The sequence below is a fragment of the Sphaeramia orbicularis genome, chromosome 6 (assembly GCF_902148855.1).
Source record: "Sphaeramia orbicularis chromosome 6, fSphaOr1.1, whole genome shotgun sequence".
NCBI lineage: Eukaryota > Metazoa > Chordata > Actinopteri > Kurtiformes > Apogonidae > Sphaeramia > Sphaeramia orbicularis.
The window spans coordinates 23,984,318-24,011,970 of record NC_043962.1 but is presented as its reverse complement, the minus strand read 5'-3'; the positions used below and the strand labels follow the sequence as shown (position 1 = coordinate 24,011,970).

General features: G+C 39.7%; 2 protein-coding genes across 7 annotated transcripts in view; one reads left to right on the top strand and one right to left on the bottom strand.

Moving 5' to 3' along the window:
• Positions 1-10,945, bottom strand: part of furinb (furin (paired basic amino acid cleaving enzyme) b) — an 85,322-nt gene extending 74,377 nt beyond the window's left edge. The window contains exons 1-2 of one of the 2 annotated variants that reach the window (XM_030135885.1): positions 10,485-10,945; positions 4,003-4,282 (exon numbers count right to left, since the gene is read on the bottom strand). In XM_030135885.1, the coding sequence (XP_029991745.1) occupies positions 4,003-4,179 (177 nt within the window). In that variant the 5' untranslated portion in view covers positions 4,180-4,282; positions 10,485-10,945. Of the gene's footprint in view, positions 1-4,002; positions 4,283-10,164; positions 10,401-10,484 lie in introns of those variants that run through there. The other variant, XM_030135886.1, reaches the window with a different exon arrangement.
• A 636-nt stretch (positions 10,946-11,581) lies between these two features.
• On the top strand, positions 11,582-27,371 carry accs (1-aminocyclopropane-1-carboxylate synthase homolog (Arabidopsis)(non-functional)). 5 transcript variants are annotated; one of them, XM_030137097.1, is made up of 19 exons: positions 11,582-11,818; positions 12,035-12,693; positions 15,284-16,047; positions 16,139-16,198; positions 16,326-16,396; positions 16,539-16,608; positions 17,352-17,418; positions 17,882-17,979; positions 18,193-18,270; positions 18,441-18,541; positions 19,691-19,780; positions 19,888-19,933; positions 20,085-20,226; positions 20,528-20,670; positions 20,839-20,992; positions 21,715-23,428; positions 23,557-23,763; positions 25,076-25,267; positions 27,020-27,371. In XM_030137097.1, exons 2-16 carry the CDS (start codon positions 12,054-12,056, stop codon positions 22,131-22,133), a joined length of 2,943 nt encoding a protein of 980 aa, XP_029992957.1. In that variant the 5' UTR covers positions 11,582-11,818; positions 12,035-12,053; the 3' UTR covers positions 22,134-23,428; positions 23,557-23,763; positions 25,076-25,267; positions 27,020-27,371. The 5 variants fall into 5 exon arrangements, with proteins under 5 accessions (XP_029992957.1, XP_029992955.1, XP_029992954.1 ...); XM_030137095.1 differs by having other exon boundaries at positions 11,582-11,872; XM_030137094.1 differs by having other exon boundaries at positions 11,582-11,903.
• The last annotated feature ends 282 nt before the right edge of the window (positions 27,372-27,653 follow it).

The window sequence follows — 27,653 nt, the reverse complement described above, 5'->3', positions numbered from 1 at the left end:
AAAATGTCATCATTCCATAATGCCATGAAGTCCATTTGTGTGAAATGTTGTCATAGTATGTGTAGCATGTGTTGTATAAAGTACAATGACCGTGACCTTTCACCATACAATTCAAATCTGCTCATTCTTGCATTGAAGTGGATGTCTGTAGCAAATTTGAAAAAATTCCCCTGAGACATTCTTGAGAAATTACATTTGTGAGATTTGGTCTAGAAGGACAATCCATATAGAGGTACAATAAAAGCAGTGACACTCGTTTGAGCTCGCTTTATAAATCACATTTATTCATGAAAGAATCAGATTCTCCTCACCTACACACCAAAGTGCCATTGCACATTTGCAAGAGCCTTAGTGCCATTTCTTAAGCAATAAAATGCGAACTGTGACCATTTCACAAAGCTACTGTATCGGTGAGTGAAAGTCATGTTTTTTGTATTTTGTTTGTTACACGACACGCTGATACAACTAATTTAAATAAAACAGAATTTCATTTAAGGCCAAATTGTCCAGCAGGCCGGTGTATCATAAAATTGGCAGAGCATCAGCAGAGCAATGGACAATGGACAGTTGAAATGCTTATTTTTCACCCTCAGAGAGCAGGTGTGTTAAAAGGGAAGAAAGGGAAGGTATGAAAAATGACCTAAAGAACCAGGTAAATAGACTTCTCCCACGGCAGACTTTAGGACTTGTTAAAGCTGAAAACATACACCTATAATTGGGATCATGCCTGCATTCCATTTAGGTGTAAGAGTATCAGGCACCGTGCATTCTGCCATCCTGGATGAGGTAAATGGAACAGAGCCATTGTTCATCGCATCACTAACACCTGTGCTCTTTCTGCTTTTAAAAGCCAAAATGTCAGCTGTGAAAGAGGTCTATTGGTAATGGATTTTTTTGGAGGAATATTATACTATGATGAGCTGATGAAAGGTGACTGGAATCAGGCATTTACACTCTGTGAGGGAATGACCAGTTAGTCTGTTTTTTTCTGCAGTTTGTGACGGAGGCTAGAACAGGTGCAGCACAGAGTACGAAGTTGGACCTAAATTTTGTGTTGCTCACCCCCAATTACACAATTCGAGTAAGTTAGTTTTGACAAAGATTTACAGCTAGCAAGGGAGAGACAGGACAAGGATAAATAGAGGGTGGATCCGGCATTAGATGTCTGCTCCACACAGTGGGGTGATTCAGTCTGTCAACGCCCACAGAGCCTGCCTATCCTCATAAAAACAATGAATCTGACTCTGCTCACCAAGAACGCAACATGACATTTAGCTCAAAACCCTGGTCTGGAACTCCTACGCAGGCACAAAGGCATTATTGGAAAAAGACAAAACACTATGGAACACATTACAGAGAAACACAGATATAACAACCTATGTGACAACTTGTAAAATGCGACACACGCTACGAAGTCGAAGTGGCATTTACACTTAAACCCGCATGTTAAACACATGCACTCAAAACACACCCGCCCACACACTCCAACAGACTTTCTCTCCCCCCCTTGCACCCACTCGAAGGAAATTAAGCCGAGACATAATGAGTGGATCTGCAAATTTATAAATATACATGCAGACGATAATTTTCTGAGCACTGCAGTAAACAAATAATCAGTAACGTGATGATCCCATAATCATATTAGTGATAAAAAACCCATTACCTCCTGATTATACAGCAGCTTTGTAGTGCTCATTATGTGCCCTGTACAAAAACCAAAGATAATCTAAAAAAAAAAAAATGACTGAGCGGTTTTCTCTCTCTCTCCAAAGTCCATGAAACCCACCCTGACCTTTGCAGTATACCATCTTTACAGAGCTCCCATACAGCACATACCCTTTATATCATAGTGCCCACTTAGGGACTAAAAACTAAAATAAAACTTATTTGTGGGCCTCTATGAAACAATGACGGAAGATGTACTCCCACTAAATCTAATTCCAGGCAGTGGGTAATACTAAATTTCACCCTTCCAGCCATCTAACACTCATGCTTTTCGGCCCGTAATACCATACTCCATTAGCTATCTTCCATTTCTTTTTTTATATATATATATTTTTTTGCTCCACTCCCACACGGCCTCACCACCATCCTGCTATCACTACACATCTCAATTCTACTTATTTCTTATTTTTCCAATGGGAAATTGTCAATTATCTCAATTCCATCTACACCCCTACTCTCCTTTTATTATCCATCTCACCCTCCCTAAACTTTGTGACACCTATGTATATCTACAGTTGGAAAAGCTGCAAGTAGAAGCTCCGTTACAGTATTTCATTAGGAGAAAATAACATCTGTAAAGGAGACAGGCATCTTGTGGGCTGTGGTATCATGAAACCCAGAAAAAGATGCTGTTGGTTGACTGGGATGAGATGAGGGGTTTGTTTTTAGGTAACGCTTTATGAAATGGGGCTCTTCCACACAGACTAATATCACATAAACTAAAATGGCAAGCAGCCATGTGGCATCAGACATTAAGTAACAGACAGCCATCTTTATGAAGTCATTTAAAGCCTATGTGTAGCTTCACTCCTTAATCATTAATTAATGGAAGGGGAAAAAAATAAGGCTATAAATCTTCCCATTAATCTAGTAGTTGAATGGATGGAAAACTGGCTGGGCTGCTTTTGTGTTTTGTAGACTGAGGGAAGTACAGATAAACACTTTCTCTAAAAGTTTTTAGAGAATGTAATCACATAAGGGGAGGATGAGAGACGCAAAAAGACTCTTTTTGCTCCATAGCACTGTGTCCCTTGGTGATTATCTAGAATATATGTGAGTTCTGTGAGCAGAATATTGAACATTTCATTTCACCCAATTCACTAACCCTAGACATTGATTCTCTTTCTAGAATTCACAGATGCAATTAGGAGTAAGTCTGTAAGTGACCGTTATACCTAATGCAATCCTTTTTCATACCACAGTACACCAGTTTCCAAGTGAACAACTCTAACTATCTGGATCAATACTAAATGAACTCCAGCCTAAAGTGGGATTTAAGTTCTTTGACGAAGCTTTACATTTGTCACGTGGATTCAATTTAATAAAACGCAATGGACAATAAAGAGTATTTAATAATGACACATCTAATCTCTTCCAGATTGCTGTAAACCCATATGACATCTGTTCACTTTGATAAGACGAAGACTGAAAACATCTGGCTTTTCTCTCCAGACAAAGCTGCGTCTTTAACAAAATAAAAAAAAAGCAAAGATAAGCCTGAATTAATTTGCAACCTCCTTTTTCAGAAAATCCTCTTTATTTAAGGTGGAAAGAAGAGGGGTGGGAATAGGCAGAACCTCCTACGCATATTCCTAAGAAGTAATCCAGAAGGCTGTTCACTGGCGTGTGTAGCACTCAGGCAGCTCCACAAAGAGGCATGCAAATGAAGTTGAGTCTCAAGTGGAGCAACAGGGGAGGATGGAACCAAATAGCAACTCACTGTCAACTGCTTAGCACAAATATGTAAAAGCTTAGCCTTGGAAGAATTGTGATATTGTAAAAGCCTAGAGCACCATTAAAAGAAGGTGAAGTTATTTCTATGTTCTCCACCTCTCCTGACAATTGTTTTTCATTCCCCTATTTGCTACATGTAACACCCAAACTCAACCTGACATGAAAGCAGAGGATAAAGTGACGGCAATAAAATTAAACTACCTACTCATAATTAAATATAGCAACCATACTTTAGACTCTAAAATAACTTCCTTATTATTCCTGTCTATTTCTACTCTGTGAACACAACTGTCTGCCACTGTGTTGGATGGTCTGCCCCACTTAGGTTTACAAGCACTGGAGGAGGCCATACTTTTGCAACAGACTGCACAAACAGGATGGCCTGGAGGTGTCATGTCAGCCTCTGATGCTCAGCTTTGATGTACTACAACTTTTTAAAACCAATCTTCGCCTTCACCCACAAGTCACGTCTGTATGTCGATGGTGCAGATCCCTATTAAGTACAAACTCAGATTCACACAGTAGATTTGAAAAAGAACTTACATTGCCGAGGTTGATGAACCCATGTTCCCTGGCGATTCGATCAGCCTCCTCTGGGCCCCCATTGATCTGCACAGCCCAAGCGTTGGTGTAGACCTCTGCAGCATCTATCCACTTTAGTTCTACCGACAGGAGGACATGGACTGTCCATAGGTGCAGCAGGGCCACCCTGGCATCCATGAAAAGGAGAACACTTCAGAGGGCGGTCGATTCTTCTGTCTGTCACTGCTTCTTCGGCAGAGTGGAGCTGCTCTACCTTACAGCAGCAAAGTAGAACAGTGGCCTAGAGATGAGAGGACAGAGCTAGTTATAAACACAAACATGGCCTTCTTAAGTGGGTCAAACTTGGGCTGAAATTACCTACCGCAGATACCATTCAAAGCATAAACCCCAAATCACAGACAAATTGAAAAGCACAACCCCAGCCCTTTTCTCATGCATCACACTTATAGCTCACTGTCCGCTGATGAAATTGTGGATGTGCAAATGTCTAAATAAATCCACCGAGGAAAAATATTAAGTCTAAGCAGACAAGGGCCCTGCCAAAACCAGAATTATTTTTCAATCCTCCCTCATCTTTTTGAGATATAAAATGGTAATGTATGATAATGAAATACAGTAGGCATGTTGCTGCAATACAGGGCAGGCTCCAAGCAAACCAGTACACAGCTCGTTGTGGCAGGCCGTCAGGGAAAGCTAATATTTAAAGAGAATATTGAAATTCTAACTCTGACTTTGGTCCTAATTTGAAAAGGTTTGAATTTGTAAGAAATTTAACAGGATGTTTATCAAACGCTGCATGGATTTTAATTGAAAAGAAAAATAACCGTAATAAAATGAAATATTATTTGAACAGATGTTCCAGGAAAAATGAGATAATCTTACTGGGACACACTGCAGGCCTTTGATTTGAAACTCTTTGAGGTGTAAGAACGGAGCAGGAAAGTCACACATTAAAAGGAAAGCTTTGTAGTAAGTCAACTGACACTGAGTGAGAAGAAAGCTGGTAAGGTATGGGAATTAGATAAAGTATCATTTCATCACCCACAATAGTGACATTTTGCAGCTTTTTTCCTAGCTTATCTAAAAATTAACATTTTCAGATAGAAGAGAGGACAACACCTGAGTGCACAGGCTGGGTGTTATCATGTTTCACTTGCAAAATGTGAGTCAATCAGAGAGGGACTCTAATAATTGAACTGCAATTATCAGCAAACACATCCACACTTCCTTCATTTTGGACATCCATGTGCAATTTCATCATGTTGTAACAATAATTTTACCCAGAAGATATTTAATTATCAAGTAGGGAAATTATCATAAACTCTGCTCTGTTGTTTAAATCCCTAGTGAGAAAAACTATTAACATGTGGTCCTTCCTTTATTGCGCAGCTCCCGGGAAAATTTTCATCATTTTCATCCCAAATTACTTTAGGGTTCTGACAAATACAAAATCATTATTCTGGTGTTAAATCCATAAATTTGTTGGCCAGTAATGAATTATGCAGGCATTTTACATTCACCCTGGGAAATGAATTTTTGACAAAAACAAAAAAAAAGACTGTGAATGAGTTTGTTTTGACTCTCCACAGCCATTAAAAAAAAGGTGACACAAAATAATGCACTTTCCTATTACACTTCTTGTTAAGTGGTGGTTAATTTTGGCACAAGGCCACAGTGTCTAAAAGCAGAAATCTTTTCACCTCCTGACATTACTGTACTGTAACAACTGATGGGACATGTTTACATCCAACAAAAGAAAAAGGGCACAATGTACTGGCACACAGAAGCCAGTCATATGAAGAAAAGGATTCAAGGATTTAAAGATTGTTATTGTCATTTTCACTTTGTGCTTACATACACAAGAGAAAGAGATTTTGTTCCTCAATCTGTGACTACAGTGCAATAGTAATGTCAATAAATAAATAAACATAATAAGAAAAAATAAAATAAAAGCATCATCATAGAAATAAAAACAAATACAAGCAGTCCAAATCTTCCATAGTGGAAAAGTGCGACGGTTTTGCCACTTAATGATACATTACCATCTAATAAATTCTGTGCTAAATTGTTATTAGTTCAAAGATTAATGGGACCCAAATCCTGCCTGGACTACTGCAATAGTCTCTGTGATTTACCCCAAAACTCTCAGTAAGCTCTAATATATCCTCAACTCTGCAAGTCGTCTATTTACACCCTCTCAGACCTCCAACCACATCTCCGCTGTCCTCTACAACCTCCACTGGCTCTCCCATCGTCCAGAGAATACAGTTCAAAATCCTCCTTATCACCTACAAAGCCCCCCATAACCTGACCCCACCCTACCTGTCTGAGCTTCCGCTCTGAAAAACTACCACCCACACACTCCGCTCTGCTGATGCCAACCTCCTGTCCCCTCCCATCTGGACTAAACACAAATCCAAGGGTGACCGGGTCTTTTCCATCGCTGTACCCTCTATGACTTACTCCCAAAAGCCATCAGGCACTCCTCTTCACCCTCCACATTCTCCACAGTCACCTGTTTAACTCCAGCTTCAAACACTGAAAAGTGCTACAGAAGTACAATGTATTATAATAGCTATTATATAGCCCCTACTGTTCATTGTTTATTGTTATATTCTATGTTTAGAGCTATATTCTATTCTCTTTTTTCTATGTTCATTTTGCACCATGGAGCCTTAGAGTCTTGTAATTTCAGTTTTTTTTTTTATCAATGCAATGCACATATGACAAAAACTGACAATAAAGCTGACTTTGATTATTATAACCAATCAAATAGCAACAAGGCAGAGTTGTCATAATTGTAAAACTTTTACATTTTTCAACAATAGATTTTTTTATTGGACACAACAATGTAGCCTTCCCACAGTTTTAGGGTATGAGTCCTGACATTTCTGTGACCCATGGAAAAAAAACTAGTAATTTTAATTGAGCAACTGAATAATTTGGTAAATAAATGCCAAGCAAATACTTTTTTTATGCAGATTTCACTTAAAGCCCGTTGCCCAAAACAGGGAAGACATTATGTAAGTTTTTATCCGTGTATTGGGTGCCCAATAATTATTCCCTTGTCTGCTGAAGGGGACAATCGTGTTTTCATACTAGTCAAAAGGGAAAATGCATCTGTGGCTTCACAGATAAATTTTGGAGTGGGTGTGATCAGAGCGCAGTAAGAGAGGTGGCAGAAACATGACCAGGGGCTGTCACTCTTCCTGTGGAGCAATTCTTCTGAGCTCATTAGATGCTACGCTGGAGTCACAAAAACAGTAGCAGGGATTCTGCCGTCACTGAAGACTGGGAGAGGGAGGAGTAGATGGAGTGAAAGAGGGAGAGAGATAGAGGGATATCACTCTGTTATACAGCATTGCGGGAAATAACGAGTACGTAATAACCCGACACACAAAACACCTTCTCTCAAAACACAGCCTGGAGAGGAGTTAACAAGAGGCTGCTTACTCTTACAATATACATCAAAGGCCTAAAACTGAGATGAAACTTCAACCTTCAAACCACAAGAGAATGTAAGACGTTAAGACTCTAAACTACAATGAAAATACAAAATCAGTTGCATAACCTCTTTGGAGATTATAAACCACCCTTGAGTTAGTGAGGCGTCTGAAATGCTGGGGGTGGATAAGTGACCTGTGATATTCTAAAATAACATGACAGCTTTGCATTATTAATTCAGCAAACTCCTTTGATTAAAGCTATTGACATACCTCCAAACATGGCTCGGTATCAAGGAGTGGTGAAGACGGCAAGAAATTTTCATCATAGGTGACTATTTTTCCGAAACCTTTTTCTTCCTCAGGGAACTGAACAGCAACAGTAACAACTGGTTGGAGCTATCATATCACTTTGCCTAGACATTCTGTTTAAAGAACACATTTCCTAAACCTTTCCTCTCCCACGGCAACAGAGGCTGAGGAGTCCTTGAGGAATACAGTGCACTTCACCCCTAGCTATGCTGCTCAGTGACCGACAGAGCAAAACTTTGGTATACAATCTGACCAGAGACTGATTCCTGTCTTTTGACGCCCCCTCACTTTTCAACTAATGTAGACTAGAAGAGACGATGGACCAGTAAAGCAACGGTGCTGGGCATTCGTTTTTAAATACTGCATCAAATCACTTGGGCTATAACCTTTAAACTTCTGAATATGATGCTGATTTGAAGCTTTGCATTTAAAGACTGATTATCAAGTGTAGTTGGATGTATGGGGATCTTTGAAGAAGAATTACAATAATTTATATATAGGCTATTTGCTTATGAAAATATGGATCAATACTTTCTTCATATACTGCCTGAAGATCTTACAGAATGTGTTACAGTAATATATAATATTCAGTGATACATCAGTGGGATATACGTTATTAATATTCCATAGTGGCTATGATTCATACTGTATGTTGGCAGATGTGTCGTCAAGTCACAGTACATGTATTTTTACTAGCTGTATTTTAAAGTATATGTACCCAGTGGTAGTTTGTTTTACTGCTGATGTATTTTTATTTAGAGTTAATATTTTCATAGTTCAAATATTGCTGTTAAAATGTTCTTGTCAAAATATATTCCAAGTCAAAAATAGTGCACATCCACCATAACATTAACATATGTATCTGACTCACTGTGAATACATTTCATGCAATGCATTTCATTATTGTGATGGAACCTGATAAACATAATGCATCAGAATTACATATCTCTTGATAGAAATGAATAAGCCATTTCTTCTGGTAATGATAAGCACATGAAGCTGTGACAGACCATATGCAGCACTCCAGCTCTATTTCAGGCTGCCCAGCAGCCAAATCAACACCCACCATGTGCTCTGGGCTGCCCTCTCATAGAAAACCAAGGCACAGGAGAGAGCTGCGGCATTTGTTAAGTACCGCTGATAGCCAAGCATCCTCTCCTGAGAGGAAAAATTGCTCCAAGTGAAAGTGTGATTGGAAAACCAGAAGCACTGTACAGGCACGTCGAACACAGTCACAAAGCTGGAAGTGAGCTGTATGGTGATCATTTCAGGCACATCGTAAAGTGAGAAAGAAAGTCATGACTCAGAACCACTGAAGCCGGATCTATCTCAGCTCACATTCTCTACAAGGTACAAAGATGGAAAAGTGTGATAAAATGTTGTCTGGGGCGGCAGCAATGTGTCCAAAAGAAGAAAAAAAAATCAATGGTAAGTAATGTCACACAGAGGGATCCAACCCAATTTTTAACAGGCATCTGAATCTTGGCATTGTTCTCTATGTCAAACTTCTCCTCATCCACTGCATTCTGTGCCCTAGTTTATAGATGAGTTATACTGTTGACAAGTTTGTCTTCCTACTTCTTTCTCCTCCACTGCATTCCTGTTTTATGCTTCTTATAAAATGTGAGCTCCTAACAGCTCATGGCTGAAGAATTACCAGTTCTGTTAAATCCAGAACTAGCAAGGAATCAATAAAGCTGGAAATGTGGTGATGTCTAGGGCTGAACGAGTATATGGACAACTCCAACTGACTCTGGCAATGAGAAAATAAGCCTGAAACATCTGTGATCTCATAACCTGCCTGGCTAAGCGTTAAGCCTAACAACTATAGACATAAAAGATGAGTTTGTAGGGTAATCTTTGATGTGGTGAGGTAATATAATCTCGTTCAGAGGAAAGCTTGGAGTCTTGCTGTGTGCCAGAATAGCCAGTGACCTTGACTTCCACTCTTATTGAAAACTCAGTGGGAGATGCACAGGATACACTAAGTCATAACAGTAGCCAGAGGATAAAACAAGAAAATTATGATCAGTTGGAGTTGAGTTTCTTCCCGCAGAATCGGGGTTGCTGGTTCAAACAGAGCACTTTCTCTGAAAATAACCACATACATCTGATGCCAGTGTTCGCAGCGTAGTCTCTACAATTCCTGTGTTCCCGGAGAAGCACAACTTAGTGGAATTTATTATAGCAATTCCCACCTCACACAGATTAAAGTACTTGATGAGGGATTTAGTCTATTAAAGCTTCTGGAAGGAATAAGTAAAAAGAAATTGGAAAAGTGTGCGCAAGAGACAGAGGGAGATGGAGGAAAGCTGAGCATAAATCTGAATGAACAGAGTCAAACGTGTCATGCTGCATTCAACAACACTGTAAATCAGCCTTAACAACAAACATGTCGTTACCTTACCGGCAATAAACTTCAGAAAGGAAGCGCTCCGGATCAAGGCTGTTCAATTACCGGTTTAAGCCATGTCTTCAGCAGAAAAGCTCCGGCTGTACAGGGGGAATAAAGCCCGATCTCCAGCCCGGAGACTGTTCACCTGACTGGGAGGACTGGTGCGGGCTGTCGGCAGCACTGTCTGTGACTTTATGCCTCCACAGCCTTCATGCTTTCTGCAAATACACCCGTCTTTGTTCCCACCCTCTCTCTCCTCCAGACCCCCTCCCTGCTTTAAACACACCTAAACTCGTGGCTTTGAAAACAGTAAAACCAGTTGCAAACCGTACCGTGTCTGGACGGATCAGATGCCAACAAGGACCAGGACGTCATGCCTCCTCATCCTCCTCTGGCTCCGGGTGGAGACTCCCTCTTTCTCCTGCGGCTTGACTCTCAACTTTACATCTAACCTGACGTTTGTACGTTCACTATTAGGTCCAAGGGATGAATAATGATGCTATCCGCACACACCCATTCTTCTCCTAAAGTGATAAATTCAACTATCTAGCTTTGCTTATAATCCGCCACCAACTTGCCACCATTACCATGGTTCAATTTAACTTCACCCGTCGTGTCCACTTATTTCTTTAGCTGCTTCTTTTAACCGTTTCAGTTATTTCACATGCTGCCTAGAGTAAACAGAATTAATTTACACACGCAAAGTAGAAACACGAAGAGAAAAAAACAGGTAGAACAGTAGGGGGCTGCGTGCCAATGCAATATAACGGGTTCGTACTGGATGGAGATGACAACAAACTGCCACAAACCCTTTTTCTCCAGGAAATACGTCACGTTCAGAGCCCATCAGACTGTGGGGTGTGTTTGATTTAGAACACCACGGGTGGCGACAGGGGCGGGGCTTTGTCTCAAAAACCAAATGGAGCAAAAAATTAGACAAACATCACATTTGTACGTGTTTCTTGGATGTAAACACAACTAATATTGGCACAACTAAATAATTTATCAGTCCGGTAAGTTCTTGTTTCATGATGTGAATTACCAGCATTATTATCTCGTAAAGATAAACATTTTGAATCCAAAAACTTCGTTCAGATCATTTTAAAACTTGTTTAAAACTTGCTCTTCAAATAATACAGAAGTCTGGACTCGTTTCCAATAGCTTTCATTGTTTCTTCGCGATGAAATATCTGACCCGGGCCACGCCTGTATGAAAAACATGCATCTTTGTTTTCTAGAAAGCCGAGTCGTTGTGCAGTGTGCGCGCGCCATCTTCTGGACAACAGTCGAACTTACACAAGTGAGTCCAGCTCCAACCGTACGGTAGAGGGGGCCATAACATCAACTTCCTGCTCTGTCTGACTCGCATGGTTGTGCCTACCCCGTTACAGCCTGGTATAAGTGAAATCCAGCTTGCTTCTACAGCTCCACCGTTAACACGGACCAAAGTTATCCCGGAATAAGGACAGCACGCATGTGCCGTCAACCCGGATGTAGATATTTTTGTACCCGTCTATTCCCCATTTTACGAAGTTATGACAAATTTTTGTGAAGAATGAATATCATATCCTAGAACCGGTCGGACAAAGCTTTTCCTTGCCATTCCAAACCAGTCCAAACCGGGTTAAAGAACCGTGACATGAGCGGCCGTATGTGGATGTCAGATGTGAGTGACAGCTCCAGTGCAGTGTGTATGGGAAGAGCCGTACTTTAAAAGACGGTCAGAGCAACACATGAGGGACCGTTCTGGGGTATATTCAGTCATTTTAGTACTAACTAAATATTAGGCTTTTGTAATATTTAAGACAGAATTCGGTGCTCCGGATGTTTGGGTCCTAGTGGGTCGTCTTTGTCTTCCTGTTTACCTTTGTGTGTCTTTCAGAATACATGTAACTTAGACCATGGACTTCCGCGGCAGGAGGCACGAGCGGGGCAGTAACTGGACCGACCCGGAGATAGTGGAGCTGCTGCAGCTGTGGTCAGATGAGTCCGTCCAGATTGAACTGGAGAGTTCTTTGCGCAACCAGAGAGTATTTGACCGCATAGCCCACATCCTGCGTGAGAAGGGCATCTACCGCACCGGTGACCAGTGCAGGGAGAAGATCAAGAAGATGAAGCTGGAGTACCGACGAATCAAGGACAACCATAAAATGAGATCATGGAAGTTCTATGATGTCATGGACAGGGTGTTGGCCAACAGACCGGCTATTACCTATTCATCCCTGGGCGGAGCTGTCATAGCTCAACAGGTGTTTCAGAGCCCAGGTGGGTCTGACGGATACCTGCAAGGGGTTTCAGCAAGCGCCTTTGGTCCTACTTCCTCAGGGGGGTTTCTGTTTGGCCAGCCTCCTAAACCTGGAGATCCACTCGATATAAAATGTGAAGATGTTGAAGAGAGCATGCTGAACTCAGGTGTAGCACCACCTGAGATGTACTATGGATCTGGGGATGATCATGAGACTGATGGACAATCTATACTGGGACCAGAGGACACACTGGGTCAAGGAGAGGGCTCGACTAATGCAAGGATTTCACCTTCAGGTTGGGCATCCGAATTAGAATTGCTTCTGTTAGTTTATTAGAAAATGAGATTAGTAACTGCTAGAGCAGGGGTGTCAAACTCATTTTAGTTGAGGGGCCACATTCAGCTAAATTTGATCTGAAGTGGGCCGAACCAGTAAAATAATAGCATAATAATATATAAATAATGTCAACTCCAAAATTTTCTCTATGTTTTAGAGCGAAAAAAGTAAATTTACATTATGAAAAGGTTTACTTCTACAAACTGTCTTTTCAAAAGATGTGAATAACATAAACAAACTGAAAAAATAAGTGTAATTTTAACAATATTCTGCCTCAGTTTATCATTTACACATGTACATTATAACTTACAGATCACAGTGGATCTACAAACACACAAAACATTTAGTAACGGGCAGAGTATTGTTAAAATTGTACTTACTTCTCTTAAGGCATTTCAGGTTGGTCATATTTGTTCAGGTTATTCAAATTTTTTGCTAAATTATACTTTGTTTTGGTGTAAATACATGAAAATATTTACATTTACAAAGAGAAAAATTTGGAGTTGTCATTTTTTATATTTTAATATGATAGTATTTTACTGGTCCTGTCCATTTGAGATTGAATTGGTCTGAATGTGGAACCGGAACTAAAATGATTGTTAATATCTTAGTGTAATTTCTGCATTTCACAAATTCATCCCAAGGGCTGGACTGGACCCTTTGGCGGGCCAGATTTGGCCCCCGGGCCGCATGTTTGACACCTGTGTGCTAGAGGTATGACTCTTCACTGGCTTCATGATTTGAAAAAGATTCACCTTTAAACAATTATTATATTCTAATATATATATATATATATATATATATATATATATATATATATATATATATATATATATATATATTATATTATATATAATATATAATTATTATATCCATTTTCAGTATATCTCAATGTGTCACATTCTCAGTATTCTATTTAACACCACATAACTCCTTTTTGTGTGCAGTCAGGTCAGTCTGAACACCACTGTATTGAGAATGTGCTGTCAAAAATAGGACAACAGACAATAATATTTTTAATATCAGTATCAGTGTGACTGATCTCAGCTTGTAAACATAAACCCCTTTGCTGTATATGAGGTGTGAATATACACTGCCTGGCCAAAGAAAAAAGTCACACATGCAGTATTTCACTGCACTGCCTTTGTTTTGATTATTACAGGAGACATTCACTGGATTTAACTAAGCAAATAGTTCAGATCCTTCCATGGGTAAGCACTGCAGTGCTTAATAATGTTTCAGCTGTAACAGGTTATTTAACTCTAACTGATGCAGTAAGTGTCCTCTCATGTCTTTAATGTCACAAAGATTGGACAGTGCCAGGATTGATCAGGGTCATCAGGCTTGTGACAGAATGGTTCAGGGAGAATGAAACATCATTTTCACACATGGATTAGTCTCCATAAAGTCCAGACTGTAATTTAGGATGTGATAAGGCTTGATGTAGCAGTCTGATTCTCCATCATCAATAATAAAAAAATTAATGTAACTATGGATGGAAAAAATATTATGAAGGTTCCCACGCATCCTGGACAACCTGGAAAATTATTGACCAATTTTCCAGTCATGGAAAACATATGGAAAATGAAAAAAATGGTTGAGTTATTCTGGAAAAGGGTCAAAACACAGTATTCAAAATCTCTCTGACGGGAAACTTTAGAGACAATTTGACAGATTAGTGTTGCTTTTTAAATGACCCACATTTTTACTTTTAAATTCATTTTTGCTTTAGTTGGAGCATAAGGGATTATCCAAAACAAGGAGCTACTTTATACTGAAATAAATGTTGGAATGGCAATCAGCTAATGTTTGCTCTCTGACGGGACATTACTGTGTTTTGACCCAAAATTATTTATCCTTCCCCTGCCTTGTGACCTTGTGTACCTAAACTGAGATGAAGCAAAGGAAATTATTTTTCAGTGATTTATTGAAATATACAAATATTTTTAGCGGAAGTGCATGAGAGAAAGTAACAGAGAAGGGAAATTTGAGTTGGGAATTGACCAGTTGAACATTGTAACTCCAGTTTGTCAGGCTAATGAAGTGCTATGCTGTAATCTGTGGGTGTGTTTGCATTATTCTGTAATACATTTGTCATAATTATTTTTCATAGATAAATTATAGCCATAGACTGCACCTCAGATGTCTGAGTAATAAACATAGAAGCAATCTGGGTAAATGCAAGTTACAACTGTAGAAAAGAACACTTTCAAAGAATGAGGGGGACAGGGGAATGGATTAGTGTATGATGTGATAACTTGTCTCTGTAGCGGCTGAAATGTCCTGGAAAAGTCCTGGAAAATAATTTCAGGGAAAGAGTGGGAACCCTGATTATGGACCTTACTGTGACACTACATAAGCATTATGTGGCAAAAAAGATGTTACAGTGTCTCCTGTAATCAAAACCAAAGGTGGTTCAGTCAAATATTGCATGTGCAGTGTATTTGATTTACTCTCCACATCGTAATACATCTTTGAATCTCAGAATTTCCCTACCTCTATTAATTTCACAACCTTTTCTTATGTGTTTTTTTTTCCCATACCTACAGGTTTTAGTGATCTAAACATTGTTGGCTCTGCCACAGCTGGTGCCCATGCTGCTGGTGGCCCTCTGTCCCATGAACCACCTGAACAGTCTCGCAAGGAGGGTCCTCATCCAACAGCAGCTATGAGACAGAGGAAGCGCCGCCGGGCCGGTAAAGCATCCTGCACGCATGGAGGTGCACGATGTGGCAGTCAGGGACGTCTGGACAAAGCTCTGGCCAGCTTCCTGAACTGGCAGCAGTCAGCAGAGGAGCGCCTGCTCTCCCTGGAGGAGGCACGGCTCGAGAGGGAATTGCAGGCGGAGGAGCAGAGGGAACAGCGGGAGGAGAGGCGGGCAGAACAGGAGCGGCAGCATGAGCTCCGCCTGTTCAGCATGCTGACAGGGGCATTGGTGGCTGTCAGACAAGGTGCCCAGGCTTCAACAGCTAAACCGGATGAACCTTCCGTCTCACCGCCAGCTAACATGTCGGCCTCACTGCTGACCACAGTTGCCCCCTCTGTCTCATCATCTTTATCTCCGCACCCTTCAGAAACTCCTACTGCACAGGTTATTTCCACTCAGGAGACAACAAAGTCAGCACCGCCTACATCTGTCAAGGCCTGTGAAATGTCTCAGAATATTTTGGCAACGCTGAGAGGTGCTGAAACTCCTGGGCGTAGTGTGTATCTATCCAACCGTGGTAACAGCATCCGACAGCATCAAGGTATTCTGCAAGAGGGCTACGCCAAGTATGGAATGGACAGACACCATGACACAGACAACCCTAATGTGAGCGTGGATGGTTTGATGGTGTCTGATGGTTCTGATGTTTAAAAATGACTCTTTGATTAATTATTCATGTGTTTTTTCTTACTCCTAGGGTATTATTAACATGGGTACTAGTGAGAATAAACTATGCTATGACCTTCTTCACAAACGGGTAAGAGAAACACTTTGGTAATAGTGATTTAACAGCATTGTGCCATTCTATGTGTTCCTTATTCTACATTATCATAAATTATTCCTCTTGCATTCACAAATTAATTTAAGTTCTTTTCCTGATACAGCTGACCAAACCCGACATGCTACATATTAACCCATCCTTGTTGCAGTATTCAGACTGGACGGGACACGCATTGTAAGAGATTAAAGTCTGCATTTATTTCCATTTTATTACAAGGCACACAATTACGTGTCACGTAATAAAATGAGTTTTTAAGAGATTTCAAAGCAAACATTAACCCTCATACAAACTGATGTTCTGTATTACTCTCCTTCAGCCTGAGAGAGGAGGTGGCAAAGTTCCTGAGCCATTACTGTTGTTCTCCACGCCCACTGAAAGCTGACAGTGTGAGTGACGATTAATGCTGGTTTTTGCACTGGAGTATTTCGGTATAATATCTGCAAAATGAATGACCTTTTTAGGCAAATATGTAGGAAATTAAACCTAAGAGAGTTTTTGGAGAGTGTATAAAAACAAAAGGCAGAGGTGAGAAACTCATTAATTCTTCTTATAGTCTGCATCCTTCTGAGGTATTCTAAAGTTTGTAAGACTACATTATTTACAATTACTTATAAAAATACATCATTGCGCTTTGTGTTGTAGCTTTTACATGTACAACACACAAATGAGGTTTAAATGCTGAATAGCATCACTAACATTCCATCAATCATGAATAATTCAGTATAAAGAACAATTTTACCTCCCCAAACACAAGTTTAAATAGATTTTTTTTTTTACATTTAAATGCATGAAATTGGACTGCAAGAGTTTTACATTTTCTATTTTAACACCCCATCCATCAAACACAAGGCTGTGTAAGTATTGACAAGCTAAGCTTCATATAAACTGTTTTTGTCATTCTCAAAGTGAAGGCAGTTGATTGAATTCATTTATTTTCCTCATAAATGAAAATAAAGATGCCAAATTGTACAGTACTTATTATAATAGCATTTTTGGGTAACTCACTTAATTTGCAAATGTAATGAATGGCTGTTTTAGTTGGTGGATGAAGCCATAGCATATTTATCAGGCCTCCTTCTGTGCCTTAATTGGGTCTTTTATAACACAGCGGATGTGTGTATTTATTCAGGTTGTGGTGATGAATGGCTGTGGTTCCCTCTTCTCATCTATTGCTGCAGTAATTTGTGACCCAAAAGGTAGGTTACAGTACATCCATATTTACTATACAGAATGAATACAAATGTGCAAACAGTGGCAATATGTATTCTTCGAGTATTTGCCTGATTTATAATAAAACTGTAATCATATAAAGTGTAACAGAGAACAGGGAAGATGTAGCATAATAATATAAACAAAACACTTTCAAAGCTATTAAAGCTTCAACATACATTTCTTAATTTGTAGTGTCACGGCAAAAGCGAGGCCTCATTTTAGGCAAAGTAATGTGTTTGTTTTGCTCAATAAGCTGGTAAACGCAAAATAAATAGTTTCCTAACTGGTCTTGGAAATTAATAACCTCAACTGTAAATTACATAAGCTCTTTTAGATGTGTCATTTTTGCCAGTATTTAACATGTACAGTATGATATGTTTATGTATAAGGAGTGGGTTGTATTGCACTTAAGGAAACTATATTCTGAGCTATTCTTTCTTCCTCTAGATGCCATTCTCATTCCTACCCCATTCTACGGCGTTATCACTGAGGATCTGCATTTATATAGTGATGTCAGACTCTTCCATGTGCCTCTTGACCCTGAGGTAGGAGTAGCACTTCAGATTCTTACATTACTTATGCATTGTTTTGAGATGTTTATTCAGCAAGTCTTCATTGTGCCTCGCTTCTTCTATGTACATTTGATCAAAGCCACATTGTTATAGGCATCTGTCTACATCATTATTGTCTACATCATGCTGTCTCACATAAAGTGGGTTGTCAAGTGGATGTCAAAGTAAAAGTCTTTTCATTTAAAGGGAAATGACAAAGGCAGTCGGCCCTTCCAACTCACTGTGGGCAAACTGGAAGATGGACTAAAAAGGGCTAAGCAAGAGGTAATTTAATGAATGCCTCAGTGAGTCAGAGAATCACTCGCCAATGCTGGTGAAACTACCCCCATGACATGAAAGCTCTTTTATTATCAAAGATTAGTTTTAAAGCCTTTCTTTACAGATGATAGCGATACCTCATATCAGTTTATTTAGACCTCGATCGTCTCTTCCAGGGGTTTATCATCCGAGCTGTTATACTGATGAACCCCCACAACCCTCTGGCTGAGATCTACACCCAGAAGGAGATGATTGCTTTCTTGGAGTTTGCCAAAAGGTATGTTTGCTTGTCTGTTATTTCATGCTGTGTCCTAACTCTGTAATCTACAGTCCCATGGCTCCTTTAAGCACATTTCAAAGTCACAGCAAACAATTCCTAGTTAGACTCCTTTATTTTACGGTTGAGAGCTCTGTCCTGTTTGGAATATCAAGTGCACTAGATGGAGTTTTATCACATTTCTTCACCATCAGCATTATCAAGTGTATGTGCCAAGGAGCCTCCTGCATCATCCATAAGTTTTCTTAATGATCTTTCCAGAGTAAGGTCCTTGCAGACTCCTGATCTGTTGTAAACAGCCCCCGCAGTGGAGTGTTTTAAGTCTACTCTTAAGACCCATTTTTATTCTCTGGCTTTTGAGTCCGCATGAGTTGTGTGGTCCTCTGTGTCTTTACCTCCGCCAAGGAGGTTATGTTTTTGCCAGGGTTTGTTTGTCTGTCTGTCTGTCTGTCTGTCTGTCTGTTTGTCTGTCCGTTAGTGTGCAACATAACTCAAAAAGTTATGGACAGATTTTGATGAAATTTTCAGGGTTTGTTGGAAATGGGATAAGGAAGAAATGATTAACTTTTGGTGGTGATCGGGGGTGGGGGGGCCCACGGGGGGTGCACAGACCAGAAAATTTCATCAAAATCTGTCCATAACTTTTTGAGTTATGTTGCACACTAACGGACAGACAAACAGACAGACAGACAGACAGACAAACAAACTCTGGCAAAAACATAACCTCCTTGGCGTGGGGGGGCCCACGGGGGGGGCCACTGATCAGCCTTGGCGGAGGTCTGCGCTCTCCGAGTGCTTCTAGTTTATTTATTTATTTAATGATTTTTATTGATTTTATTACTTCTAACTATTTGATTTTATTGTTTGTTTAGAGCATTGTTGTAGTTTTATGTACTTAATTATTGTTTTTTGTATTCCTTTTAATTGTTTTTATGATGTGCAGCACTTTGGAAACATTCTTGTTGTTTAAATGTGCTATATAAATAAATTGGATTGGATTGTATTACTTTGGTTTTATTCTAATTACAGGTGTAGAGTGAGCATTTTGTAGTTATATTGCCGTTTTCTTCAATAATTAACAATACAGAATCATGGTTTGTTTTATTGCTCAACATATAGTCTGTGGATAATATTCTTTTCTCTCTTCAGAAATGAGCTCCATGCCATTGTAGATGAGGTGTATATGCTGACAGTCTTTGATGAATCTGTCACATTTCACAGTGTCCTCAGTATGGACAGGTACTGGCTGAACCTGACCTCTGTGTGATTACTCTGTTAGACCGTTAATCAATACAGCGGTGGCTGATGACATTCTCTTAACCGATAATGTTATGCTCCTATTTCAGTTTGCCTGACCCACAAAGGACACATGTGATGTGGGGGATGAGCAAGGTAAGTACTGTGGTGCACTGTAGGAGTGTGAGGCCGTGCTTTACTGAGAGCTTTTTATATCGCCGTTGACAGAAGAGTACAGTCTCAGATTTTATTCAGTAGGTGTTTGCTTTCGCTAGTCTTTCTCACTTACTTCATCTGGATCTTTTAGGACTTTGCGATGGCAGGCATCCGAATAGGCACTCTGTATACTGAGAACGCAGACCTTGTGGAGGCTTTGGCCCAGCTCGGCTCTTTCCATGGCATCCCTGGATCCACTCAACACCAGGTTGCACAGTTGCTTCAGGACAGAGGTAAGGATCTCAGTCTCATTTTAGGGTACAATCCTCACATAAGACTACGTTTGGTGAAGACAAAATCCACATAAATATATTCAGGTGTTTTTGCATGCAGTTGATGTAACGTTGAATCTATATTCATGAATTTAAACACATGCTCTTTGGTGCTTCCCCTGCTTCCAAAAGATATCATCCCTGCTTTTGGCTTTGAATGTGACAGTAGCACAGCAGGGGTTTCAGTTACGTATCACACTGCAAGACCTGTTACATTAATTTTCTACTAAACATATTGTCACTTGACATTTTCATCGCATAGAGTGGATCAGTGTGGAATTCTTGCCAGAAAACAGAAGCAGGCTGAAAACCGCTCACAGTTATCTGACACAAGAACTGCGGGCTATGGGCATTCCCTATCTGGACAGGCCTGCAGCTTTGTATGTCTGGGCTGACCTCAGGAAGGTACTGATACCGCTGACTGATCTCTCACTTTACACTTCTGCATACTAGAATTCCCAGTTATAGATATCGCAGTCATTCAGCTATGTTGACCTTTTATGCCACAGATGGTAATTTCTTGAAAATACATATAAGCCTGATGTGTCACTTCTGTTTCTCTGTTTTCGATAGTACCTCAAAGAGTCGACGTTTGAGGAGGAGTTGTCTCTGTGGAGGTGTTTCCTCAGACACAAGGTGGTGCTGAGCTGTGGTCAAGCCTTCTCCTGCTCCACACCTGGATGGTTCCGCATCGTCTTTGCAGATCAACAGCACCACCTTGAGCTCGGTCAGTCTCTCAGTTTCTGACCTTTCAATCAAATCAAATAATTTTACATTCAGAATCTTCTATTTTATGATTTCTTTGTGCAGTAAGCTATGCACTGCAAAGATCAAAATCTTACCAAGTGTATTTTTCTCATTTCTTGTCAAAATGTCTCATCACACGTAAAATAAGACATAATCCCTTAAAGAGTAACTTGTAAGTAAGATATAAGAGCTTACTTTAATACAATAGATCTTGAAAATCTTCTTTCAAGAATTCTTACTAATATAATTTTCACTTGTTTCATTGGCAGATTTTTGTGCTTGAATTAAGCAAAAAAAAAAAAATCTTGAGTTAAGCAAAAAAAATCTGCCAATGGAACAAGTGAAAATTATCTTGGTAAGATTTCTTGAAGTAAGATTTTCAAGATCTATTGTGTAAAAATAAGTTCTTATATCTCACTGACAAGTTACTCCTTAGGTGGTTATGTCTTATTTTAAGTGTGATGAGATATTCTGACTAGAAATGAGAAAAATACACTTGGTAAGATTTTGATTTTTGCAGTGTGTTATTGTCAAATTTTCAGCTTTAAACTAGACATTGATTAGGTTTTATGTATTATTTTCATGTCTTTCAGTCAGTTGTTTATCTTTTTCCAACTTAGGTTCTGCTTTGTTTCTTAAACTAAATATTGATGAAACAATAGAAACGCTGACTTGTTCTGTTAATTTTTTGTGTTATTTCAGGCTTAAAGCGAATTAGGGAGGCTTTGAAAGAAATTGAAGAAGAAATTGCCGGCCCTGACTCACACTCCATCAAAGAGGCCATTGAGGAGAGCAAAAAGTCAGTGAAAGAGGACAGTGCAGATACAGACAATGCTGCGTTTGTCAATTCGACACCATCACCCCGGAGCAAGTCATCAGACCGGCTGAAAGAGAAGGATAGTCCTGTTCCTGACTCAGACTCGTTGGCCACTGAGGAGTTTGTGTTGCTGGACTGCCAAGCGTCTAAGCCCGCAGACGGCCTGGAGTCCCTGATCGGTACCCTGCGACATCAGCTCCGATCCTCTGATTGGCTGGAGAAAAACACTCCAGAGACGGCTGCAGGGGAGGACCCAGAGATACGCGATGTATTCCTAGCGCTGATGCAAAGAGCCAGAAAGTGATCTTAGGATAAACAGGCACATATGTAGCTGCCACATTTCAAAAGACCCTTCTTTCAGCATCCTTTTTTTGCCTTCTCCGTTTATGGAGGAAAGCCTGACACAAACACTTGACACAAGGTCAGATCTGATAGTTATGAGGAGCAGACTGAAGAAGAAAGACAGCACTGTGGCACAAGGTAAAGATGAGGTTGGAAGAGCAAGACAAGGTGCTTTTATATCTGCATTTAGAGACCCTTATTTTTTATCAGATGACCTTGTTTTTTGACATCCATAAAAGAAAAAGTTCTCTTTATTGACTTAAGTTTAAAAAAAAAAAGCCAAACGCAAGTAAATAAACCAAAACCTGTCACATTCTATTCTTAGACATTCGTAATCTGCTATGAATTGTATATCTTTTTTTTTTTTTTGGCGACATGCACTTTAATTGTTCAGAATATATTCTACTTTCTGTGAAGTCATTTATCTATGAATAAAGGAATGAAATACATCTATATGTTATGTTGTATGTTATAATCTTTCATTTAAACCAGGTTTTAATGGGATTCATGCCTTTATATTTTTCTTCTATTTTCATACAGAGTCAGTTTACATCTTTGTGTGTGCTTTTATGGTTTACACGGTCTTAATTTGTGTGGAAAAAAAAACTGTCTTGCACTTTAAAGGTTGTGAACGGGTTGCCATTTCATTGTGACAGTTTTTCTACTTGCTTTTGGGTGGGCTGTAGGCACTGTTCCATTGCAAGAAAGGAAAGTGAAGGAGGTGATACTTATTTGACGATGACGAGTCATATCTGAGGTCGGAGGCATTGTCGGCCGCAAAATAACAGCGTGACCTCACTGTGAAAGTGGGGGCTTGAGTGGGATTTCCTGACTCGTTTTATCATATATCGAGTCTTTGGGGGATTTAATCTACTGTTGCTTCCCTTTTCATTAACCGTTGTTCTTTATTTGCTGTTGCGAAATGTCGATCATACAAAGTTTTACTTCCTAAAATATCACAGGCCAGTTTTTGTTACTTTCACTTTGTTTACAGTATGTGTTGGTGGGCCACGGTGGAGAATTCACGGGGAAATCTAACAGCCTGCTGGGGGAGTTTCCATTACAGCAGGGGCGGAGTAAACAGAAGGGGTAGATGTTTGAGTGAGGGTTTGTGGTCATGAACAGTTTATCTGACACTGTTGGTGTGAGTGTTGAAAGGTTACGTGTACTGGTACTTGTACTGTATTAAACACTGTCATCTATACTTTGCTCTACAGTTTGACCTCACAGTTTTGTTCCTGAGATTGGACGTTAAAGGTAAGACAAGACTAATCTTACTCTTTTGTTGTGATAGTTGAGTGATCTTAAATATGCAGATTTAAGAAACTAAAGGTATGTGTTGTCGTATCACACAAGATCCTCTTTTTTCTGTCTTTCCCTCTCAGTTTTTTTTAGTAATATGAAGTTTTTGAAGCTAGAGGATTCCATCAGTCGCTTCAGATTTGCCCAGTCCTGTGTAGGGCTGGCAGGCTGCCTGTGTGTGTGCTATGCAATCTGGACCCCATTCTGGTTGAAGGACAGGGGACTGTGGACGAAGTGGAATAACACTAAACTTGACCCGACAAATAGCGACGATGGCAATGTCTTCAATGGTAAGCAAGAAGCCCTGTTCACCTCCTGTCAAATCCAATTTATCACTGTTACATTTTTGCTGACTGGTTTGACAGGCACATTACTTGTTGAGTGAAATGTTTCAGGCAAAGCAGCACACTTAGTAATGCAAAAACCATCTCTCTGCCATGCTGGGTGGATAAAGCACTGCTTCTTTTTACACCTCTGATACTCTAGAGGGAATTGACATAAGTAGGAACGCCAACTTGCAAAAGAGCTGTTCAGCAATAGTAACAAGTTGAAGCTTGCTGCTGTACCAGAGAAGAGCATTCCTTATATATGCACATGCTCTCATACATGACCGAAGGCAGTTGCACTGACATTTTGGTCTGCTAGAAGTTGAAAAAAAAACAAAAAAACAACACTTTGTTACCTCTGCCAATTAGGTTTTGTTTTTGTCAGGGTTTGTTTGTTTGTTGGTTAGTTAGCAAGATAACTCAAGAAGTTATGGATGGATTTTCATGAAATTTTCAGGAAATGTTGATACTGGCACAAGGAACAAATGATTAAATTTTGGTGGTGATGGGGCGGGGGGGTTCGATCTGCCTTGACGGAGGTCTGTGCTTTTTTCTAGTTAATAATAATAATAATAATAATAATAATAATAATAATAATAATGATAATGATAATAATAATAATAATAATGATAATGATAATAATAATAATAAATTTTATTTAAAGGCGCCTTTCTTGGTACTCAAGGACACCGTACAGTAAACAGGAGAGTATAAATCAAGCAATACTTTGGACATAGGACTTTTTATCTTTAACACACATTATGATTGACACCAGTGCGTTGACCCGTGGGGATCCACAGGTTCTAGATGTGATAGTTTTTATGCTGTTGTGTATTCGTTCATGCTGTACCGCATTTGTCCAGCAATCACCACCAAAGTATTCTGGCCATAGCAACGTGATTCTAAGACTATTGTATTCCAAAATTACTAATATCTCCCAAAAATATTGGTCCAATCCACTTGCCATTTTCACTAGTCTGTTCCTTAACTAAAAATACATAAGTGTGTCAAACTGCAGCAGTCAGCTCTTTCCGGATTTTTTATGAAACCCTAGATACACATGCACACAGAGGCCACTTGGCTTTTATAATTTAGATGATGTGAAATCAACACTCTAATGGAAAGTCCATGACCTCTTTTGGTTTTGGTTTCTGTGTTGGCACACCTGTTTATAAAAATGTCATTAAGTGTGTCATCAGTTAAACAAGTTCAGTTATATCATGATTGTACAGAGCAAAAACCTGATTTTTTACTGTGTGTCTGTGTGTGTTTCTAGTGCCTGAAGCAGAGAGAGTGTTTGCAGTTCTTTCCTTCCTAATGGCTGTGAGTACTGGTGCTCTGTGTCTGGTGTTTGCCCTCTGCTGGACGTCTGAGACGGTGCGATCATACTCCAACACTCGCTCTCTCCTAATGGCAGGACAAGCGCTCTACCCCACCACCCTGCTGCTGCTCACCATGACCTCCACAGGTAAGTAACAGCAATGAACTTCTTTTTTACCAGGCAACACAGACATACACACTATGTTTTTTCTTTTTTTTACTTCCCTGTATGATACCACAGTTCTTCTTTTGGGAGTTTTTAAGGCACAGTATGTAACATGTTCTTGTTTAGACTCTTCTAATAATAATCTTTTAACATAGAATAACCTTCTTATTCTCTGTAAGTGTACAGGGGTGTATTTACCTGCGCAGACTCTGCCCTCTGCATGTACTTTCTGTTTTCCTTTTCTTTCACTGTGCTCTGGATGTTTCTGAGCATTGAATTCACTTCAGGGAGCGCTTTTGTACCTTCAGCTAATAACAGCACCACATGGCATGTGTGGGCAGAACAGTATAGGAGCGATTCTGGTTATACATTTCTTATTATCTGTGACAGACCTGTTGGACACGTATAGCAGAAATGAGAAAGCTTGTTTTTCAGCTGTATATTCCCTCTAGAACACTCTCATAGAGTTTGAAAAGGTGTAGGTGTGTTGATCTGTGTTTTAGAATATAACTGCTGTGACAGAATCATGAAAAGATGTTTTATTTTTCTTTTTTTCTTTTTTCTTCTGGCTGTGCCGCTCACTCTCTCCATTCCATGTATTGCATGCTTGACTAACTCTCTCTCCCTCATTCCTTGAATGGCGAGGAGGCAGATTCTGAACAAGTCTCTTTACAGACATAAGCAAGAATTGTCACATACTTTACTTGTCAAATAATGCATACAACTCAATAGTGGTCAGAGGTACCTAAGCTCTATGTACAGGAATAAGAATTTCAGATACTTTGACTCGAAGTACAACCTCAGTCGCAAAAATTCTGATGTAAAATATAAATTAAAAGAAAGTACAATGATTTGCAAATCCTTTAAACCCATATTTTATTCAGAATAGAACATAGGAAACATAATAAATGTTCAAACTGAGAGAATGTACCATTTTAAGAAAAAACAACAACAACATTTTGTATTTCATGGCAACAGTACTTGTCAAACTATAAACATCTGTGAACATCAATTGCTGGAGTCTTTTGGGGGTGAATGTTAAACTGTTCTTCTCTGATATATGATTTTCACTGCTCAACATTCAGGAGTCTCAAGAAAATAATTGCATTCTGTTTTCATTTATATTTTACACAGTTTCTGAACTCACAAAACAGCTGTTGTAGATATACTTCAGCATTTCCATTTTATTCTACTTAATATTTCCCCACCACTACATTTATTCAAGAGCGTTGTTTACAAGTTGCTCTTGAAATGAAAATATCATGCAATGGGAAATATAAAAATCTTTTAAACTGCATCTTGTTAAAGATCAAACCAGTGCCTTCTGACTGTTTTGGCCTCTGAAATCTTACAAAAAGCTGTGTGCAGTGAGGTTCAGATTCCAGCTGTCTATGATTCATGGACAGCTCCACAAAATAGTGATTCATTCCTTTAGTCTTACACATGGCTTTATTTTAATAAAGGTTTAAATCAATATCTCACCAAAAACTTAAGATAATAGAAAAAGTCCAGAAACTGTGTATGAGCTGATTATCTCATCAAACCTTAGATTTCTCTGCTGTCCTTGTGTGTATAAAACTGGATACAGCGTAGTTCAAACTAGCTCCACTCACAGCAGTTATAACAATAACACTGAGAGAAGTAGCACCTACAGAAATGTTTTTGTGTACCAGTGTCAGTTATGCAAGGGCACTGTGTCATTTCCATGACTCATTTCCCTCTTCTTATCTGCAGGGTTCTTCTTCCTCTTCAGCTGGTCTCTTTTTACTTATCAAAATCGGGAAGAAATCCGTGAGGACTTCTCCAGCCTGGGCTCCTCGTATTGGCTGGGGGCTTTCGGCTGGGTTCTGCTTTTGGTCGTGGAGGTGGTGGTCTTTCTTGCTGAACAGGTTGTTGTACCGGACATCCTCCCAGACTTGGAGAAATCTGTGGAGTCATGGCGGGCTGAGTCTCAACTCAAGTCTGCAAAACGCTGTTTCAGTGATGGTTATTTCTCTGTTAGCAGCTACAGCAGTGTGACTCCAAAGAGATACATGTCAGCACCTTGAATGGAGAAAATAAGTGTGAACCTGTAGGTCACGAACACTCCACCACAAACCACACATTCCATGTTGTGTAATGTTTTGGAAGTTAAGAGGGACTGAATCCTAAAAATCCCTGTCGCTGGTGGCTACAGGTCTGTGGTCATTCTTTTAGGGACTGAGGCTGAATTGTGCTACAGAAAACTAAAAACACTAAGGACCACCTGGACTCGCCTGCAGACAGTGCACAACTTGTGTCAAGTTATGTTTGCCTGAATGCAGGTTTGGTCCTGATCAGGAAGAGTATTTTTTTTTAATACTTTCTGATTTTTTTTTTCTACTATGTT

What these genes read in the sequence shown, in the direction of transcription:
- accs (XM_030137097.1), top strand. Translation starts at nt 12,054, where the DNA reads ATGGACTTCCGCGGCAGGAGGCACGAGCGGGGCAGTAACTGGACCGAC. An exon ending in GACTGGACGGGACACGCATT is followed by an intron (nt 16,397 to 16,538) that starts GTAAGAGATTAA and finishes ACTCTCCTTCAG; the next exon opens with CCTGAGAGAGGAGGTGGCAA. An exon ending in GCCCACTGAAAGCTGACAGT is followed by an intron (nt 16,609 to 17,351) that starts GTGAGTGACGAT and finishes GTATTTATTCAG; the next exon opens with GTTGTGGTGATGAATGGCTG.